Raw genomic sequence first — 21,420 nt, forward strand, 5'->3', positions numbered from 1 at the left:
GTTCAAAGGGGGGGAAGGGAGGAAGAGCAGCATGGGCTGGGACTGTGTGTTTGTGTGTGGGTGGGTGTGCGCATGTGGGCCGTGTTGTTTTGTTTTTACCCCAAAGTGTGCGCCTGTGTGTTTTATCGACCTTTATTTAGCTGAGTGGGTGGTGTGTGTGCGCTTCTTATTTATTGACCCGAGTGTGAGAGAGCGTATGCGCATGTGTGTTTTTTTTTTTATTGACCCGAGTGTGATTGTGTATGTATGTGTATGTGCGTGTTTGTGTGTATGCGCATGTGTTCATGTGTGCATGTGCATGTGTGTGTGTGTGTGTGTGTGTGTGTGGGAATGCATACGTGTTTTACCTGTGTGTGAACAGAGGAGGCAGCAGTCACCACCACATTGAACACGCCCTTGTGGTTATCCACCCACTTCATGCCAGGTAGCTGGACCTGCCATGCAGAGAGGAGACGTTCAGCACACACACACACACACACACACACACACACACACACACACACACACACACACACACACACACACACACACACACACACACACACACACACACACTCCCACTACGGTCGACTGCCATAAACAACACAGCTATATCCCTCTGTCATTTACTAAGGGGCCGAGGGATAATTAAAGGGGAAGGTCAGTTCTGGTTCGGGAGTCAATGTCTGCAGTCTGCCTGGAGACAGGCAGGCAGGACAGCCCTCCCTCCTCCAGTCGCTTCGGATAAAAGCCATGAATCCGTAAATGACTAAATAGTAACACACTAACCAATCATTTTTTATTGCCATTGTGTTTACACTAGGAGTGTGATACTTCCTCAGATCATGACAGAAATTAATTATGAGAAAATAATATGTACTCTAGGATATTATACAAGGTTTTAAATATTTGTAATGACAAAATTAAATGACGCTACTAGAGTATACACTACCACTACCAGTACTACTACTACTACTACTTACGTCTGGGGTGAGGACGGAGTAGCTGGGCGGGGGCTTCTCCACAGAGACGGGCAGACTGAAGGAGCCGGTGCGCAGGCGGCCATGTTGCATCAGGGGGATCCACTGTGGGGGATCACACATACACTCTGAGCACAGCCACCACAAGCAGGCAGGGGCACCGGCATATGCCGCCATTTTGGATCCGCTTTTTACAGTTATAAATTCAATAAATTACTCAAAAATAGTCCGATATATAGACATTCATATTCAAGATTTCCGTTTTTGTTTTTTTTGGAGGGCAGCTTCGGTGATAAGCGATCACAAACCCAGCGAGACAAACCTGTTCATAACATTCCTAATACTGCGAATACAAGGGCTTTCATCATTGGCCGATAATCTCAATCACCATTGTGTTACGTCATTCAGCGATAGAAGATTTTCCTTTACATGAAAATCTTCAGAGATTGCCACTTTAAAGATCAAAATCCATATTTAATGCACTTGTGTTGTGGTCGGTCCTTCCTAGGAGAGCTGGGGTGGAGGAGCCGAGGGGTACTCACGGTGTAGCCCACGGGGGTCTCCAGGGGGGTGTTCTGCTTGGGCTGGCAGCTGATGTGGTAGAAGGTGAACAGCAGGTGGTGGTTGTCCGTCAGGTTGGCGGGAATCTTCATCTTGGTCTCCTCGTAGAACTCGGGGGACCTTGGGGGCACGGGAGGGACACCCGGCGGGGTTAGAGGGAGGGGGCGGAGGAGGAGGAGGAGAGACACGGGGTAGAGAGAGTCTGACGGAGATGGAGGCAATGACAGGGGGGGGTCTCACTTGTTGTGGTAGATGATGGGCGTGTACGCCTCCTTCATGAACTCTGCACAGCTGGACTTCCCGAAGATCACCTGGCAAGATTGCGAGCAAAAATTGAAGGTGAGTCACCCTGGGCCTTAGCAATGTTTGAATATTCTAACTTTGGTAACTGAATAATTAATAATAATTAATAATTAATACATTTGTTGTTGCAGCGACTACAATAAATTTGAGCAGGGTTTGCTCATGCCAGAATTTACGACATGAGAAGTTTGGCCCCAATAAATCTGTTACACCTTGAACTGATCTAGACATTACCCGGGGGAGCTGGAGATGAGAATGTGTATAAATCAGTTGAACTGGTCATAAAACAGATTAGTCCAAAGTGTGTGTAATTGAGGCCATGTGTGAAAAGTTCAGGTCATGGTCCGGACTAGATCCTGTCCTATATCCTCCGGTACAGTAGGGGGCAGTACATGCAAAGAATTCCCAGTGAGTGTTGACGACGTATACATGTGACTGACATGTCCGAATACATGCAATATTGATATCAAGGCAAAAACACACATCATTACGGATGAGCACGTAGTCTCATGCGCCATCTTAGTTGTGGTATGAACAAAACACTGAGATTTCCGCATTGTCCTGCCTCTTGCATGGTGCACCCATGCTCAATCCCTCGCATAAACCAAACATAGTACGTCCGGTATGTGTCAACACATCTGACACAGACATACTCTTGTTGCATGAAAGGGCAAAACAGGACAATTTCTGGAACTAATTCTCTGGACATTGTCCGGAGTTAATACGCATGTGAAAACGTATGCTATGCTGCAAAGCTATACCAAAAAAATGTAACTTCAACCCCCACAAACTGCTGTCACGCAAGCACCTTGGTGGGTGGAAGTATATCATAACAATGCATGCATACGTTTCCCTCAGAGAAATTCCTCAGACCATTGCGGCGTAAGGCAGCTTTTTCAATCAGTGGGGGTGGTAGTGGTGTGGCTTTACATAACGCAGCGGCAGCTCGTAAAGAACTGGTGGTGCACGCAGAAACCTCAGCACAGCACATTGTATTTCAGGCCTCTGGCAGTGTCCTTGTAGGAGAGGGATGCCATTGTCCTGAGAGCCCTGCCAGGTGTGTGCGCGTGTGTGGGGGGCAGTAACTCACAGGCATGGCCAGGCTGGGATCTTCCCCTGCCATGAACTGAACCTTCACCGCAATGTTGCGCACCGAGCCCTGACGACTGTTGAAGTTCAGGCTCTGTGGGTACACGTACAGCAGGTTCCTGAGAGAGAGAGAGAGAGAGAGAGAGAGAGAGAGAGAGAGAGAGAGAGAGAGAGAGAGAGAGAGAGAGAGAGAGAGAGAGAGAGGTTGGACTTGTTGGTGGACAGAAAGGCATTTAACTAGCTTGAGACATAAATGCAGTGATTGGTAATTACATGGTAACTGGTAATTACATTATGCACACCAATCCAAACACTTGGTTGACTGACACAATAATTCATCTGAGTATCACTTAGAGCTGGGCGATTGATCTATTTTTTATCGTAAATCGAATGAATAGTTTAGGGCGATTTTTTCAAAAGTACATCGATTATAAAAAAAACTAAAAAAAACATGGCAGCATGCACTAAAAAGAGAGAGTGAGTGCGTATAGTTTTCTTAAAGTCTGTGGCATGCATAAGCAGCATTTAGGCCAAATCGCCCTACACAGGGCACAGTGTCATACCAGGTGTACATGCTCTAAAGGTTATATTGATATAAGGTTAAAACTCCATATCCACAGAAAATAACCTTCACCCAATCGATAAAACAAAACCAACAACATGCTAAACATTGCTTAATTATGTATCGTGTCTTGAAGCCCTAGTTATCAAATATCAAATATCAAAGCTGCTTGTTAGATAAAAAAAGGAAACCGAATTCTTATTCCCTGGGGAGTGCGGATTTCACCAGCTCCATTTCAACCACAAATCTACACAACTGTGAATTTTTGAAGAAAGAGCCAAAACACTCCATTGGTCTTTCCATTCCCAAAATAGGCATGGGCACCAGAGAAGAAAGCCAAAAGCCATACTGATTTTGTCCCCGTATGGGATCACGAGAGCGACGGCTGACCCTCTGCATGGCACGGTGAGCACGACCTCACCGTCTGTCCAAGTCAAACACAGGAGGTAACCCTAGTTCACCCATTTTACAACGGCTGATCCTATGATGTCATCGAGGAACAGCTGATGACTCACGAGACGAGCATGTATGGTGGTCGGTATTTATTACTCAATTGTCATCGATATTTTATTCGAAAATAGGAATTAAAGAGTTGAAGTCGTCCACATGATCATAAGGGAATTACTTTATTATTATGCACAAATTATTGCAGGGGATGGGGCTGTGTATGGGGTTACAAGGGCAGAAAGTGACCCATCGAAGGGGGCAGTACCTCGAACCAGGGTCGCGAAGAGTACAAACACCTCTGGTTGGACACCAGCCGAGTTAATATTTCACTATGGAGTTGCGCATCGAAAACCAATAGATCCCATCCATAAAAAGGGGCACGCACAAGCAAAATCGAAACAAACTCCTGAAAAACTGACGGTCAGGAAACCACTCTTTAGAGCACTGGAAAAGCACTGCAAAAACTGTGACTCCTCAAAGTGACAAATAGTGTTGTAGGTTACTGCAGTGCACAAAGCAGTGCATAAAGAAGTGCTGCAGTTTCAACACCGACACAATAACAACAACAACCACAACAACAACAACAACAACAACAATCCCAGGGCTTCTGAGCCAGAGAAGGACGTAAGATGCGTAACATGAAACCGCCTCAGAGCACTTGGTGGCATCTGGTTTGTTTTTCTGCCGTCTTCCTGTCCGGGAGCTACGCGGCCCCCGTGCAAGAGCGCGAGACAGCGGCCGGGGCCGGGAACGCCGCGTCAAAGGAGGATGTGAACGTGCTGGCATTCGGCGTGATCCAGATGACCGATGCGCTCGGCCGGGTGACGGACAACACCGGGAGCAAGATGGACGCGATCGGTCGCTCGCTGTTGGCCCACGACGACTGGCTGTTGCTGCTGCTGGAGGAGGCACGGAGGGCGTCCTCCGCCCAGCAGGGGGCTAAAGGAGAGCTGCACCAGCTACAGGTGAGGAGCCTATGTAAGGGGAGCATTGTGGCGTTGCTTTAAAAAGGTGACATGTCATACCACCAGGTGCGAGTGTGATTAGCCGTTACAAGCCGTTTTCGCAAATCTGCCACTTCCGACATCACAAGGGGGCGTGCCCACCTAGATGTATGATGATTGATGAGCAACTACAGTCCCCTGGGTAGGCTGATAGACTGATCTATCCAGCACACATCTAGGTGGACACGCCCACTTGTGATGTCAGAAGAGGCAGATATTCAAAACGGCTTGTAATGCCTAATCACACTCACACCTTGTGGTAAAATATGTCACCTTTAAAGGGCTCTTTATGGTCTAACGTTCACGCAACGCAAGGGGGTCACCGACCCCTTACGTCCTTGCGGACCCTCCTTGCGTCCACCGCAAGGACCCGATGTGCGCCCCCCAAAAATCGTAACCTTCCGTCGAGGCGACGCAGCAGCAAGGGCTGTGATTGGTCCGCTTACTAAAACCCGACGCAGAACCATAAATGTTTACGACTGCGTCGAAGCGTCTGCGTGGTCATTGCGTTGGGGGAACAGGGGACCATAATCAGCCCTTAAGGGTGAGGTCGCACAGCGAGAGACTAGAGTTACGTGTCCCTAAAAGTGATTGACTGAGGATGAAGGAGAGAAAGCATGCATGTATTTTTGCTTGTTTTCTTTTTTTACAAAAGGTTGGACTTTAAACACAAAACGCAAAAATGGAATGCTAACATTTGTCGGAGCGCTATAGGAGTAGATATCCTTTGGACGTTTCCAAAGGGCTTTTAAAGGCTGTGGCTTCGCCTGCAAAGATTTTATCCACCTGCGGCTTGCGCGAAAAACATCACCGCCGTGCCGTGCCTCATTCCCCATTCCGAAACGGACAGATAAACGGAAACTCAAAAATGACAAACGCCCTCTTCGTTCCCGCTCTCCCATTTCATCTGATAACCGCGTGACCGCGGCCTGAATCCTGCGGTGAGAGCGACTACCCTACAGAGCCCGTCCTTGATGGGAACTCACAGACGCCAGATAGCAGTACGGCTCCTATTGTCAACCGGTGGAACCGCTTCGAGCAACGGCTGCGAGGCGCAGGCGCGGTGCCAAGTGGCCGAGATCCTACAGTATAATCGCAGACCCCCCACCCCCGAACCCCCTATCTCTCTGGGCTGCCGGGCATGGAGGCGCGCCACAGCTGAACACACATAATCAAGCAGACATTTTCCTCCTCTGCCAAAATGCAAAACAAACAACAAAGTGTGTGTGTGAGATGGGAATACACAATGAGGCTGCGGGAGGCCATTTGCATTGTTTTTTTTGTTTTTTTGTTGTTTTTTTAAATCATCCACGTAGTTCGTTCTATTGGATGTGTTTGTTGAAAAAATGCTGGATCCGAGCAATGTGTATGTGTGTGTGCGTGTGTGTGTCACAATGTCAGTAGGAAGCCATGCCAAGTTTGTGTGTCAGAATGGCAGTTAAAAGCCACCCTGTGTGTTTGTGCGTGTATGTATGCGTGTGTCAGGATGGCAGTAGAAAGCCACGCTGTGTGTGTGTGTGTGTGTGTGTGTGTGTGTGTGTGTGTGTGTGTGTGTGTGTGTGTGTGTGTGTGTGTGTGTGTGTGTCATATTGTAGCGTAGGCAGCTGCCAGCTGCACTGTGTGCGGTGGTGGGAGGAGGAGGTGGAGGACGAAGAGGAGGAGGAGGAGGAGGAGGAGGAGGTGGATTAAGTGGGCAGATGCTTCTTTTGACAGCTCCAGATGGCCGGGGTGAAGGCCCAGAGCAGGGAGACTCAAGACACTCTGGCCCGGGTGGACTGGGAGGTCCAGGAGCTATGGACCAGAGTTGGGAGCGTGGAGGAGTACCTGGGCGTCAACATCGCCAGCCACATCAAACATCTACAGGTACAGGCAGCGCTGGGCGTGGCTCAGTGGGCTCTAGCCCTTAGATTGTATGATTATGACTTAGAATTAAGCAGCCTGAATATGAATGCTGTATGGGCCTACAGTATACAGGGATATAAACTACAGCTTTGGGTGTGGTGCTATAACTCTCCCGTGAAACAAGTGTCTTTTTATTTTACGCTTACAACAATTATTTTTGTTCCAATTATTTCTCCAGAAATGACGCACTACTTTTAAAACTTCCAACAACCACCATTTCTGTAAAAGCCATGCGTGAAAAAGGCCAAACCAACACCTCACACTTTTGTTTCCGTTTCTAAGGAGAAGACAAGCGAACACTCATACATCCTGAGGTTGCTCCAGCTTTTCACCAAGTACCAGGAAGAGTTGCTGGACGGGCAGAACCGGCAGCTCTCCAGACTCCTGCAAATGGTGGGTCAGCCTTTTCCAAAACCACAAAGCCAACAGCTTAATGTGGCATCTCTTGTTGTAGTGTGTTTACCACGACCCTGTCTTTATCTCAGAGCGAAGAGGACCATTAGCTGGGCAGGAAGTCTGCGGGGCTGCCAGACTAAGTGAAGCACCATCGCCTCAACAACAACGACAACACTTTGATGGAGCATTGTATAAAGGCTTCAAAGCCTGATGCTTTGCATGTGTAAATATGTGTAAATACTGTGATTATTTTATGCGAGTAGCTTTAACCGTTTATTTAAAGAAAAACTGTTTTTCATGTGGTGCTCTGGTAAAAAGTATTGAAATTTAAGTTTTAAAGACAAACCTTCACTCAAAACCACCAACATGACCACAGTGAGCATGTATGAATGTATCGGAGTGAATTAAAGAGCGTGACTATGAATGAATGAGACAATGGTGGCATAGGAATGAAGCAATATGGGTTAGGATTATATGGTACGATTATAAGGTTATATGGTGCCGGACCGCCGGTGCTGGCTACCTGTAGGTGGTGTGGGGCGTGTACACGTAGCGCGCGGGGAACTCCAGTACGTCCTTGGTGGGCCGGACACGGGGGTCCGGGTAGGGCTTGACGTGCAACAGCTCAGGGGACAGACAGTAGTGAGGGGAGTCGGGCGCGGGGGAGATGTCGATCTTCAGCTGGGCTGAGAGACGCAAGTGTAGAGGGAGGGAAACACACAGAGAGAGAGAGAGAGGCATCACAAAGTTGTGAATACTTTGTGGTCACTTTTTCTGAATGTGAGAATATATGTTTTGGCTGTTCGGATTTTCTGTATGGGATATGCTTATACTCTTTCTTTTTTTACACCTGTACACCTAGTAGCCCGAAGTGTTGGGCTACTTCTAGCCTTTTAAGTGCTTTAAAATAGTGATTTAGTTTTTACCATAACACATGCCCCTATCGTTCTAAGTTTATAGCGTTTTGCTAAAAATAGCCAACTGAAGAATTCGTCTATATGCGTTTTTCGTGCTCCAAAACGAACATTCCAACTCGTTATCATACCAAACATATCCCAAATCTATTTTACAACGGATTTCTCCTTTAAAATAAAGGTCTTTGTACATGAATTGTCTTTGTGTACACATTACTTGTCTCTGTGTGCATGTGTGTGTGCATGTGCGTGTGGTGTGTGCTAACCCGTGACAGGCCTGAGTCGTCGAAGAACAGAAGAAGGTCGGCGCATGTCGGCCAAAAACTTGTACAGATCTTCATCGCTCAGTCTGTCTCCTTCCTACACACGGACAGACGACCAGGTTCATTGCTTGCACAAAACATGGAAGAACCTTTCAGATTGCTCTTTTCGCTGCATTTAAAAAAAGATAAGCTTTCTGCTGGAAGCAAAATAATGTAGACTGTACCAACTGTAGAAGCGTTTTGACACTGTTAAATGCATTTTCAATCCCTTATATTGTAACGGATTTACAAAACATTTGATAACTTTTTTTTTAAAAACAATATTTAAATCATGTAGTGTCATCGTAGGACATAATACGTATTTATGGTCTGCTCCTTTTGATGTACCAGGTCAGGGGTACAACCATATCCACTAGTTTAGTCTACATATAGTAGCAGACCCATAATTATAATCAGCGCTAAGAGCGACACCTGTGTTTATTCTGCAACGACGCCTCTGTGTAAAGGGTCTATTGCTATGCTGATTATAAGTATAAACAGCTCATGCCAAAAACGAGCAGAAACGCGCTCGTTCGAAAAAGTACTGAACGAAAAAACTAAATTGACAAACAGAGACAAGCCGCAGTGTACCAAACTGTTGCCAAGGAGACGGCGAGGGGGCACAACACACACAGTTCATCATCTGTGAAGCCAGGACACCCTGTTGCCCCCCCCCCCCCCCCCCCCGCGGCTCTGACCTGCTTGAAGAAGTTGGTGACGGTCAGTGTCGCCGGCCGGAAGGTGGCAAAGTTGCACATGTCCTCCCCCACGCTCATGCGCTCAAAGCCCTTCTTCTTCCTCTCGTTCCACGTGCCGCTGTGGCTTTTTTTCTCTGGCGTGGCGGGAGAGAAAAAACGAGGTCACGTCAAACGACAGAAGAGCCATGAGCTTCATCTCTGTGCAAATACTGCAATGATGTCACTTTGGATATAAAAAGATACCATATCTTAAAGGTGACATATCGTACCACCAGGTGTGAGTGTGATCAGCCGTTACAAGCCGTTTCGAATATCAGCCTCTTCTGACATCACAAGTGGGCATGTCCACCTAGATGTATGACTGATAGATGAGCAACGTTTGCTACAGTCCACTGGTTAGGCTGGTATACTGATCCATCCAGCACACATCTAGGTGGACACGCCCACCTGTGAGGCGGCTTGCAATGGCTATCACACTCACACCTGGTGGTATAAGATGTCCTCTTTAACACCCTTTGCATCCTATCGATTCCTTTCTTTTCCTGTTTACTGTTTTATATACTTTTTGAATTTTGAATCACCGTCCAGTGGAAATTTGTATATTTTATGTCTTTGCATATTTTGTGTCTTTGTGTCCCCGAGACAAAGCTCTTACGCATATACATGTTATTAACACAACCGCAAAACAACGAGCCATGGAGACGATGGGAGGCCGGGGGCGGGTTACCGGAGTCCGAGTCGGGGTCGGTGCGGTCCAGTCCGCCCACGCTGCTGACGATGTTGAGCAGGTGGATGGCGGTCCAGGCGAAGGGCATGCGGAAGCGGCCCAGACGGGCGCACGACTGCTCCGCCTGCGAGCGCAGCTTCTCCAGCTTCTCCTTGTGCTGCACAAGGGACCGGAGGAGTGGAGGATTAAGGGACAATGAATCCTCTGGGGACGTCTCTGAGAAAAGGGCACGTGCTGTCATCGTCCCTCCAACGTTATTACAAAGACTAAAACCATATAACCTTTGAGAATATATATTCTGAACCATTACTGGTTCAGAATATACTTTTTTTGGTCATTTACATAATAGGGAAATGTGACTTTAAGTCACTTATCAGAGACCAAAAAAAGCTGGAGAAAAAAAAGCTGGCACAGTGCACAGCTAAGGGAGAACTGCAAATATTGCAAAGTGCGGCAGACAGAATTGAGTAACCCCTCGTGCCCAGACGAGACCTACCTGGCAGCGATTGTGCACGTCCTGCTGCCAAGTTTCAGCACTGCCCCGGCAGTTTTCTTTACAGATACATAAAAAGAAAGTGTTTCCGTGTCTTGCTCGCCTACGTACCTTGGCCGAATCCGACTCCTTCATCACCATGTAGGGCTCACAGCATTCCCCGATGTCACCCTGCTGCAGCACTTTCTCCAGCTGGACGAGAGATCACAGGCAAGCGGACACCGCGTTACGTCACCGCGAATCAATTCCATCAGTGTTTCACAGATCCATGTGCGCTATGGACGGCACATAGGAGGACGTTCCCATTTAAACCTGATTCACGCATTTGTGTGGACAGCATCAATACTTTGGAGTTTGAAAGAGCCTGAAACGGTTCCGAAGGCAGCCTTGACCTTGGTTCAAAATGTTGTGAAATGTGGTGTTGAAAGAACAAAACTAATCTAAGGGGAGGCTGCGGTGGACATTGTGCAGGTTTCATGTTTCATCTCCTAAATCAACTTAGAAAGCATCCGATATTTCACAAAGCGTTTTGTCTGTATCACTCACAAGCACTCGCACAGAGTTTCAAGAGGAGTCCTGTTGGTCTGTGTGGTCCAGGGCCGTTGAAAGCATACCTTAATGACCAGGAAGATATCGGCGGAGGGGTAGGTGATGGAGAAGATGGCGGAGCGGGCCATGGTGGAGATGGCCGTGTTGGGGGTGTGGACTTTCAGCAGGCCCTTCATCTGATCCGAGTTGAGGTCAAAGTGGAAGTCCTCTGAGATCTGTGGGAAGAGGAGGGGGGGGATTGATCTTAGATAACAACAACAACAACAACAACAAGGGGTAGGGTGAGAGGGAGGGCTGTGAGTTGGAAACACACAGGGTTAAGAGGGCTTTAATGCAGTTTGGAGACTTCAGTGATTGAACCTGCAAGAACACTCACTTCTGAGAATAAAGGGAATTTAATCACAGGGAGGGAGCAAAGGAGCAGCTGAGCTCGACATTACTTTAAAGGGTTTGGCATGAGGGACCGAGAGAGAGAGACAGAGAGGGAGAGAGATACACAGAGAGGAGGGGGAGAGAGAGAGGGAGAGAGATACACAGAGAGGAGGGGGAGAGAGAGAGAGAGAGGGGGAGAGATACACAGAGAGGAGGGGGAGAGAGAGAGGGAGAGAGATACACAGAGAGGAGGGGGAGAGAGAGAGGGAGAGAGATACACAGAGAGGAGGGGGAGAGAGAGAGAGAGAGAGAGGGAGAGAGATACACAGAGGGAGGAGAGAGAGAGGGAGAGAGAGAGAGAGATACACAGAGGGAAGGATACACAGAGAGGAGGGGGGAGAGAGAGAGACAGAGAGAAAGAGACAGACAGACAGACAGACAGACAGACAGACAGACAGACAGACAGACAGACAGACAGACAGACAGACAGACAGACAGACAGACAGACAGACAGAGAGAGAGAGAGAGAGAGAGGGAGAAAGTAAAAAAAAGGCATAAAAAGAGAGGGACAGAGCGAGAGAGAGAAAGAAAGAGAGAGTGTGGACCACCCTGCAAGATGAGTCACCAGATCACATAAAAATTATGTTTGTGGCCGAGGACAAAACACAATTACCTTCTTTTTTTCCTTGACGTCGTACAGCGCGAGTGTCCCGAATATCGGCTCGATTTCAATTTCAAATCTATAAAAATAAATGAAAAGGGAAAGGCCATTTCACTTTGTGTGAAAGACAGAGGTCAAACTCTTACAGTGCCATTTCATCATTAAGCATTGTCAGACACAGGCCGGGGTTAGGCCTCTGGCTCATGGGGATGCTGTGGCCTGCAGTGTTGCTGAGGTGGCGGCGGTGGATACGCACTTGAGGGACAGACATTTCACCATGATCCTCTGGCCACAGTGCTCCTTCGGCACCTCGGGGAGGGAGCACCTCTCCACCGCCTCGTCCTGAAAAACAAGACCAGCGAAAAGTCAGTGAGAAGGATATAAACACAACCCCGACATACACAGTCTCTATTTACCCAGACGCCACGGTAACGCTAAGACAGAAGAGCCTTGGAGTAAAAGAAAAGAGTACAAAAAGAAAAGAATGATGAGTGACACGGCGAGGTAATGAGAAATAAGAAGGACACTAAAGCTTTGGTTACCCAGGCAGCGAGCGGCTCGCTGCATGTAATGAACAATCATCTGATGGGAACATCAAATAAACTATCTGCACTCTGTCCTTCCATCTGAAGGTGGTAGGGACGCTATATACAACGTTTTGTGTTTCTCTCTCACACACACACACACACACACACACACAAACACACACACACACACACACACACACACACACACACACACACACACACACACACGTGATTGGTCCATGGACAAAACAGTATACCACAACCTTTGCTGTATGCGTTGAAAACTATTTTGTGCACATACAATGCTATTACATTTCACAGTCATTTTAATCCTTTTCAAGGAGCCCATCCAAGAGGTTGTCGGCTGGCATGCCTGACGAGGGCTCTCTCGAATCTCCTTACTAGCCCACCGAAAGCATGCAGAGGATACTGAAAAGTAGCACGTCCTAGATCCTACCATCAACTCGTATGCACATGTCTACCAACACTACCACAGCCGGCACACTGTCTCCCACTTGATCCCTTCGCTCCCCCAAAACCACGGACGCTACGGTCTCTGGGGATCGACCCCCCCGGGGGGGGGTCGGAGCAGGAACCCACCTCGTCGGGCGTGGGGTAGAGTCCCAGCAGGTCGGGGTGGCGCCCCTGCAGCCGGGCTTCCGTGTTGCGGCGGTCCAGTTCCTCAGCGGCGGCGCGCTCCAGCACGGCGGGCAGCAGGACGTCCGGCGACGAGTTCTTCAGGTCAAAGATGCTGGAGGCCCAGCTCCCGCGTGGCGTGTCGTCCAGGGAGGCAGAGCGCCGCTTGATGTCGTCCTGTTGGTTCGGTTTACATGTCATGCTGGTGGTATTGATTTGGCCGTAACGTCATGTGCGAGTGACTTGCAGTGGGTTCGGTTACATGTCATGCTAATGGCATTGATTTGACCGCTTGGTCATGTGCATGGATGACTCGATGTGGATTCAGATCCATGTCATGCTGATGGTATTGATTTGAATGTTACCTCATATGCGAGTGACACGCAGTGGATTCGGTTATGGGTCATGCTAACGGTATTGATTTGGCCGTTCCGTCATGCGTGAGGGACTGGCAGTGGTTTCGGAAACATGTCATACTCATGGTATTGATTTCATGGTTTGATCATGCGCATTGATGTGCTGCAGTGGATTTAGATCCATGTCATGCTAATGTTATTGATTTCACTGTTTGATCATGTGCATGGATGACTAACAGCGGATTCGGTTACATGTCATGCTAAGAGTATTGATTTGACTTGTCATGTGTGAGCGAATGGCAGTGGTTTCGGATACACATCACGCTAATGTTATTGGTCATGTGTATGGATGACTTGCTGTGGAGTCGGATCCATGTCATGAATTAAGAGATGGACGCCTCCAGGTAGGACGTGAACAATGAGGGTGGGACAGACTCCAGAGCGGTTTCCATTCGGTCATGAGATTCCCCCGCACCGGGCTGAGCAGAGGTCATGGGTTGTTCTTTACTTGTTGTTTCCCCCCCTCTCTTCTTACGGGTACAGCATTGACTTTAACGTGAAATGGTGAGTCACTCTGGGGAGCTAAGATGTTTAAAAGAGATAATGGGGGGAGATAAATTCCAGATCCCATTATCTTATGTCAAGCAAATTGAGTTGGTTGCAGCAGGGCCCTAAGTGCACTGGGCACTATGCAACATGCATTTCCCTACGCAATGAAATTATTATTCACGACATAGCCGTTTTATCCATGCTATTAAAATAAGAGCTGGACCCGTGCTGTTAGTGTTTGTGTTGCTGTGTTCCATCTAGCAGGCGGAGATGAGCATGACACTATAAAAAGGGCTGAGTCTGGTTTTCTTTCTTTTGTTTTTTCTATATGTTTAACCGTGATTTATTCTCATGAGCCTATGGACATTTTTGATTGGTCGACACCACGGCGTACCTGGTCGTCATGGCGATCGGCAGAGGCCACCTCATCGAGCTCAAAGGTCTGTTTGACCAGACCTCGCTGCCTCTCTCGCTGGCTCTCAGAGTTGTGGGGGCTGTATGCGGTACTGTAGTGTTGATACCTGACCGAGAGAAATGCATCAGAAATAGTGTGCCGTTGTTAAAAAGTGAACAACACATCCAAAAACAAGAAGAGGTTGAATAATTTACCGTGCTGTACAGGAATAATTAGGGTACAGTGTGTCGGGGTGAATTATGCATGGCTTACTTTCTCTGAATGATGAGCCAGTCATCTGTGTAGACTGCCAGGGCGTCTCTCACTCTAGGGTCCAGTGGGCTACACACACACACACACACACAAGAAAAAATAGATAACATATGAATAATTGAGTGAAGGGAAGCAGTGTATTAACATTCATGTCAATGGAAAAGATGTACTAGTTCTGATGTGATCTATTCTCGATCAGATTACAATGATGGCTGTGTGCTTGCGCGTGAGTGTGTGTCCCTGCTGGGAACGTGATGTGTATTTAAGGCCTTCAGTTTGAGACCTTTACCGTCAGGCCTATAGTTCTAGTGGCTAGGTCTATGGGTGGGACTTACTCCTCTTCAGGCAGTGGCGGCTCCAGCGTGGAGCAGTCCTTCAACTGCTGCACCAAGACCAGGTCGTCCTGGGGGAACTCCATCAGCTGACGGAGGGGACCAGGCTCCGCCCCTGGGGCGTGGCTGCTCACATACTCCTCAAAGTCCACGGGCTCCACCACCTCGGACAGAGGGACCTGCCAATCAAAGTGATACCAGATTAGACTGCTGCTTAACCACACGGGGAGACGGCGCTCGCGCCTCATCATCTTAATGAGATTAAGGGGACTAATTGCTAACTCCAGAAAGAGCGAGAGGGGAGATAGACAGAGAGAGAGACAGAGTGGGACAGGGAGAGAGAGAGACACACACACACATGCACATACTACATAGAGAGGCAAGGGTGCCATGCAATGAGGAAGAGATTATGTTCATTTTGTTATAATTACATGTGTATGGACGTGACTGACTGAAATGTCAGTGTTAAACATTGTAATTAACCACGCTAGTAGGATCTCCTTGTCCTGTCTTGGAAAGGCTTGTCCCTGTTAAAATAGGGTGTGACAAGTAAGGTAATAGTAAATTGCCCTCAATAATATCATGGGCTTTATTATATGATTTAAAATACTGATATTAACAGTATTCTAGACTAGCAATATCCAGCACATTCTGATTAATTTCTTATAACAAGAAGAAATATATAACAGAAGTATGATAAGGAAATATATACATTTGTAGCCTCTATTGGCTTTACTTTAATTATGTGAATATAGACAGGGGTCTAAATTCAATTTTATCAAACAAATTGCGGTTGTGCAGCCGCAATTCGCCACACAAAGGTGTGACGATTTTGCCTGTATTATATACAAATAGCTTTCAAAAAGTTTGTGACACTTTCAATAATTGCTTAATGGTAATCCCCGACAGGCATAAACAGGTTGAACAAGTTACCTTCCATTAATAAAAGGATAGTAATTTGGTAATAAACTCCAATTCCAATTTAATTTCTTCTGGTGATCCGTCATCCAGAATAGGGCATTTATTTGCATTCCCTTGAGGAGTCATCATTTGCATTATGTACATAATGGCACAATGTACAAAATCACCTTTTATGTTTAAGAGCATTCAGAACGGCGCCTTCGTACAGGCACAGTATGACTTCCACCACTGCTCTAAACCTTGATGCGCATCGCAGCGTCACTCATCACTACCACTAATCATATTAAACAACGAACAAGACCATTGAATCGTCCGACATGTCGTCCTGTCTACCATGCTGTCGGACGCGGAGCTCCGTGCCTTCGTCTGGGGCGCGACCCGCTTTACATTGAAGCCCTGCCGTTAGAGAGTCGCTCTTGGACCAAGAGTTGATCCGAAAGACATCAAAATACTACTTGTGTTTAACAAATAAGACCGTTTTAGAAATAAGATGTCTTTGTCACGTAAACCCTATTTAAAATGTTACATGGCGGCGCATGGCCACTTTTAGGCTGCATTTTTAGGGGTGACCTAATAAAAGAAACACTTGCACTGTTGCATCCGCATGATAAGGGGTCTCAAATGTGATCATTTTGGTCGCAGTCTTGAGCCCTGCATGTAACCATATGACACTATCCTTGCAATCGCAAATAAATTCTTAAACATCTCAGAATTTCAAAAGGCTTTTCACAGACTCATTGATTTGTTATGCTGCAGCTTTTAAATGCAATCACTTGAAATAAAGTTCAAATCAAAAGAGAGTCATTGTGAGTCTTTGCAACTTTCGGTAACACTTCGCAGACACCTACGGACATGATTTAATGTACTTTAGATTCAACATTTGCTACTGCTGTGTGTGGCTTATGTACGATGCGGTGTGTATTCGCGTGATTACGGTATTTATCTAGCGGGTAGCTTAGATGTAAATGCTAGCCGGCCTTAGCCACCCAGGAAGGATGAACCAGTATGGTCGCTAGGTGATTAAAGGCCCATAGGTTAAGGCTGGTTATGTTGATGCAGGGCAGGGTTAAACTTACGGGCTGGTGAACTCCTCCTCTCTTCTTGGAAAGCTGCGGGGAACCATACTCTCTGGACACTTGCTTTCTGACCTCTGAGGCCACCGTCCTGTGCATCAGAGAGAGAGAGAGAGAGAGAGAGAGAGAGAGGGTGGGGATGGGAGGGAGAGAATAGAGAGAGTTTAGTTAATGGAGAAAAAATGGTGCAGACTGTGCAAGTCATGATGGATACTTGCATCGGAAGCTACCAAAGTTACCATCAGTACTAATCTACAATTTTTATTCTCTCACATAACCTTTGTCAACCCTCTTGTTTTGTATCGCCCTTACATTTCTGCCCATTTGGCCAAGAAGCTACTGTACTCCTAACCATCCCCAAGAGGAGGGGTCTCTCTTCTGCATTCCTTCTCAATGCTCCTTCCCATTGGATTTTGGGGGAGTTTCCACCTGCTCTCTAAAACTTGGACTTAGGGTGCATTGCTCTTATGAGGTTGTCTCTGATTAAAGGATACACCGATATCATCGATTTTAGTTCACTTGGATCTTCTATTTCAGGACACAGTGAAGAGCTTGTGGTGAAGTGCTTCTCCAAGAGACCTGGAATTTATGTTTCAAATCACTGCTATTCAAATTCAAGCATCTTAAAAGTCACTAAAGACATGCCCAAAAACCAGGTCAAATGACATTCCATTTACAACGGGCAACAGATCAGTGGTAAAGGGCTTGAGTGGAGAAGGACATGCATTGCAAACCCTAAGCCTCAAGTCTAAGCCTTACTGGTATTACTCTGAACCTCTGCTACATTTGGCCCCATCCCTACCGACAACATCTAGATCTATGCCACTATACTGTACAAAGAGCCCCGCAGCAGGCATCCAAGAGAGGGGACGGGCCTAAATATTCACCATTTAGTCATTAAGCTGAGTCTTTCATCTAAAGTGACATACAGTGAACTTTGTTGGTTTATTTTATGTACAGGCCACTAATGAAGGGGTAGGGGGTTAGGCATCTAGCTCGAGGAATGCCGACAGGTTAGCCTGCAGACACAGGGGCTGGAACCAAAACCCTTTCGGCTGGGGGTCCATTCCAACACCCTAACTACGAGACGCCCCTGCCTCCGGGCCTGTAGCAAGGGAGCAGGCACGGATCCAGAACTTCACGCTTGGCCCTTTATGGACCAACGGCAAATGGAAAGGCTTACGCAGATGACAAAAGCCAAACAATTGGCCAATCGTCTGGCAGAAGCTGCAAGCAGCTGCTCTTTTCATCAGTATCCCTCTCCCAGGGACAGGCAGCTGTAGGTCCTTGAAACTTTTAAAATAACGGCACATATGGTTGAATATGAATATGTGTGAATATGTGCTGGTGCAACGGTATATGCACAGATACTCGGGTTACGGGATTGAAAGATGTATGAATGCATGGAGTTGCATCGGGTGACTAGCTATGCCAGATCACTCAGATTGTATTGCAGTGCTGGATTAAACATTTACTTCACAGACTCACAGAAAGAGTGTGGAAAAAAACAAACACTGCAAAACACCATCTAGAAATCTCCCTTGAAAACAGGAAGGCGCTCGACAGGGGCTACAGCTCGACCCCTCTCCACACACACACACACACACACACCACACACCCTTTCCTGCATCCGGGACTCAACAATAGAGCGCGTCTCACTCTGGTCAACACAAGGCAGCCTACAGGAATGTAGTGCAAGACACTTTAAATATAGGTCCTATTATTCTCTGCAATGGCACCTGATGCAGCAAAAGAGTGAACAAAATGTAGCCCTACACCAGTGTCAGATGACTTAACCCACAATTTCAATTGCAACGTCCTGTAATGCTGGCTGGGCAACGGTTCGTACACTCAAATTTGATTTTAATTGCAATCATTTCATTGCGTTCGTCTTTCAACAGTCTAGATTGAAAGAGGAACCAATATTGGCTCCGAGAAGCCTGGCTGATTCTTAATTTCAATAACTACTCAGGTTTCCTCAAACGCAAGGTTACAGTGACAAAGCAGTGCCTGGCTATGATGTATGTGTGTTAGGCAAACTTTAGACTGAACAAACAAAAGTCTGATTTAGAGAAGAAATAAACACTTAGACAACGCCACGACGAACAATAATCCAATCCAGTGTATTCCCGAAATCACAACAATTAAAATATTACAGGAAAACATGTGTCATTAGGATGTCTCAGAGGATAATCAGAACGTCCTGTAATCGATAGAGCATCCAGGCTGGCGATTAACTCAGCATCCCGTTGGTGCTGCTGAACACAACATAACCTTAATTAACGTTAATTAACCTTCTAGACGTGGAAGTAATCTCTAATTTGCCATGTTACACTAATATGTTGGTGATGTGTCACGTTATTTCATGTGGTTTTAGAACTGTGTGAAGACACAACATCAGGATGCGGGGGGGGGGGGGGGGAACTCAAGCGACACATCCACATCCATGTCAACACAGGGAATCGTTTGATTACTTCTAGTTGATAGGGCTTTTCGGCGTCATGGTCGTTTACGTCTAGGTTATACACGGATTAAAACGTGTCTAGTTTCGGTTCAGCATTCATTAAACATTCATCGATAACCCCCTCCAGTCCACACACACATCCTAGCATAGGCTACTGTCCAGCAGGACACCCCCAGCCCGGGGATCCAGGACTTCTCATCAATAACTTAACAAGTAACGAGCCTCACCGGTTAATTTTGTGAGCAAACGCCCGTCTCTCGCTCGCTGTAGATGACATTGCGCGTCTCCATGTAGAAGAGACTCTTCCAACTTTGAATCCGTGGGCTTACTTATATCTATCTTTTTTTTCCCACGCACTGGCAGTCCCGTAAGCTCTCGGTCCTTTCTGTTTGGATTTCTCCAGAGTCAAATCGTTTCCGAGTGGCGCTGCAGCCCCGCTTGTTCCTCCTAGCGGATGGGAGCTGAACGGGCGGGTTGTCGTGTGTCGGGAGCGGTCGTCGTAGTCTCTGCAAAGTGTGGGAGAGTATTCTCACCTGACCGGTTTGGAACAATGAATCACATCCTCACACGTTTTGGGTTTCGCCGGGTTCATTTCTGTTTTAAAGCCAGCAAATGTTCTCACTTCATGATTCTGAATTTGACCTCTGGCCGATGAGAGGAATCGCTTACGTAACCACAACACATAAAACAAATGAAACTAAATAATTATGAAATAAAAAATTGATACATATTACATTTTTGGTTCTTTTATTTATAAGTTTGCAATTATGGATACTCTTGCAAACTGCTAAAAACTGTACTTGTTTTTCGGATCTTCTTGAGGCAAGTTAGCACCACTTAGCGGACTGCTGAGCATACAGACTCGTTCTTTTTTCTGTTGTTTGACCAGCAGATGGCGGTGTTCACCACGACTATTAAATTAGGCCGTGTTGTCGGCGCGTATTCTTGTGTATTGGCCTATTGTCTCGACAGCGTGCATCACTTTGCTAAGTCAACAACATAACATGAATAAACAAATAGCCGACGATTATTCAACAACATGCTAGGATTCATCGACAAGGATGTGCTAGTACATATGTTTGCATCATACACCTTGCATTGCTCAAGGTGTATGATGATATCTTATGATTATAATAACAATACTACATATAAAGACTGCAGTTAGGAAAAATTTGTTACTCTATGAGAAATTGCTCCTTAGAGTAGGATCATTGATGGACCACACCTAGTCAATAAACCTTGTATTTTACTATCCTGCATTTCCATATCCCTCATCAATTTCCTACCCTCACCAACCCAGCACCCAATATCAGTAAATAACACTGTCTAATAAGACGCTCCAACCCCCAGCCCTTCCCCCCCACACTCTAGAATCCCCCCCCAGCCCTTCCCCCCCACACTCTAGAATCCCCCCCCCCCCCCCCCCCCCCCCCCTCCCGTATTCAGCACCCTGGAGAGAGGCTGCAGGTATCCAGGCCAGCCACTCCAAGATGGCTGATGAATGGCATGCACCGTATCGGACACATATGAAAAATGGAGAGAGCGAGGCAGAGTGAGCGAGAGAGAGAGAGAGACAAGGGGTGGGGGGGAGTTAGTGAGGATAAATTAACCTTGTGTGACAGAGAGAGCGTGCAGGAGAGATAGAGAGAGCCAGAGAGAGCAAGAGGGAGGGAATTGGTAGAGGGAGCATGTTTGCATGCAGGGAGCAATAGACTCACGGTGAACACAGTGAAGCAGAGTTGGAGCTTCCAGTAGGCTAGGTTGCTGGCTCGCGGGCGGTGCTAATGAAGATAAATGAAGCTCACTTTCTCAGTTTGCTCTACATACAGTACGTCTGAGCACTGAAATACATTGTGTTCTTCATGCAGCAGAGAACAGGGGTTTCGGGGAAATGAAACACATTACTTAGGATTGTCTCTGAAAGGACAGATGAAGACGTCTTATTGGTTTTAAAAA

General features: G+C 46.9%; 1 protein-coding gene across 3 annotated transcripts in view; it reads right to left on the reverse strand.

The window, feature by feature from the left end:
- Positions 1–19,858, reverse strand: part of dock6 (dedicator of cytokinesis 6) — a 42,834-nt gene extending 22,976 nt beyond the window's left edge. For all 3 annotated transcript variants that reach the window (XM_079746026.1, XM_079746025.1, XM_079746024.1), the window contains exons 1-19: positions 19,692–19,858; positions 17,004–17,091; positions 15,010–15,185; positions 14,675–14,743; positions 14,402–14,528; positions 13,067–13,279; positions 12,196–12,281; positions 11,952–12,018; positions 10,972–11,121; positions 10,469–10,549; positions 9,865–10,021; positions 9,138–9,271; positions 8,404–8,497; positions 7,747–7,909; positions 2,914–3,031; positions 1,761–1,831; positions 1,502–1,640; positions 963–1,064; positions 348–434 (exon numbers count right to left, since the gene is read on the reverse strand). In XM_079746026.1, the coding sequence (XP_079602152.1) occupies positions 348–434; positions 963–1,064; positions 1,502–1,640; positions 1,761–1,831; positions 2,914–3,031; positions 7,747–7,909; positions 8,404–8,497; positions 9,138–9,271; positions 9,865–10,021; positions 10,469–10,549; positions 10,972–11,121; positions 11,952–12,018; positions 12,196–12,281; positions 13,067–13,279; positions 14,402–14,528; positions 14,675–14,743; positions 15,010–15,185; positions 17,004–17,091; positions 19,692–19,741 (2,172 nt within the window). In that variant the 5' untranslated portion in view covers positions 19,742–19,858. The remainder of the gene's footprint in view (positions 1–347; positions 435–962; positions 1,065–1,501; positions 1,641–1,760; positions 1,832–2,913; positions 3,032–7,746; positions 7,910–8,403; positions 8,498–9,137; positions 9,272–9,864; positions 10,022–10,468; positions 10,550–10,971; positions 11,122–11,951; positions 12,019–12,195; positions 12,282–13,066; positions 13,280–14,401; positions 14,529–14,674; positions 14,744–15,009; positions 15,186–17,003; positions 17,092–19,691) is intronic.
- Between the last annotated feature and the right edge of the window lie 1,562 nt (positions 19,859–21,420).

Source organism: Pollachius pollachius (genome assembly GCF_949987615.1).
Source record: "Pollachius pollachius genome assembly, chromosome: 11".
Classification (NCBI taxonomy): Eukaryota; Metazoa; Chordata; class Actinopteri; order Gadiformes; family Gadidae; genus Pollachius; species Pollachius pollachius.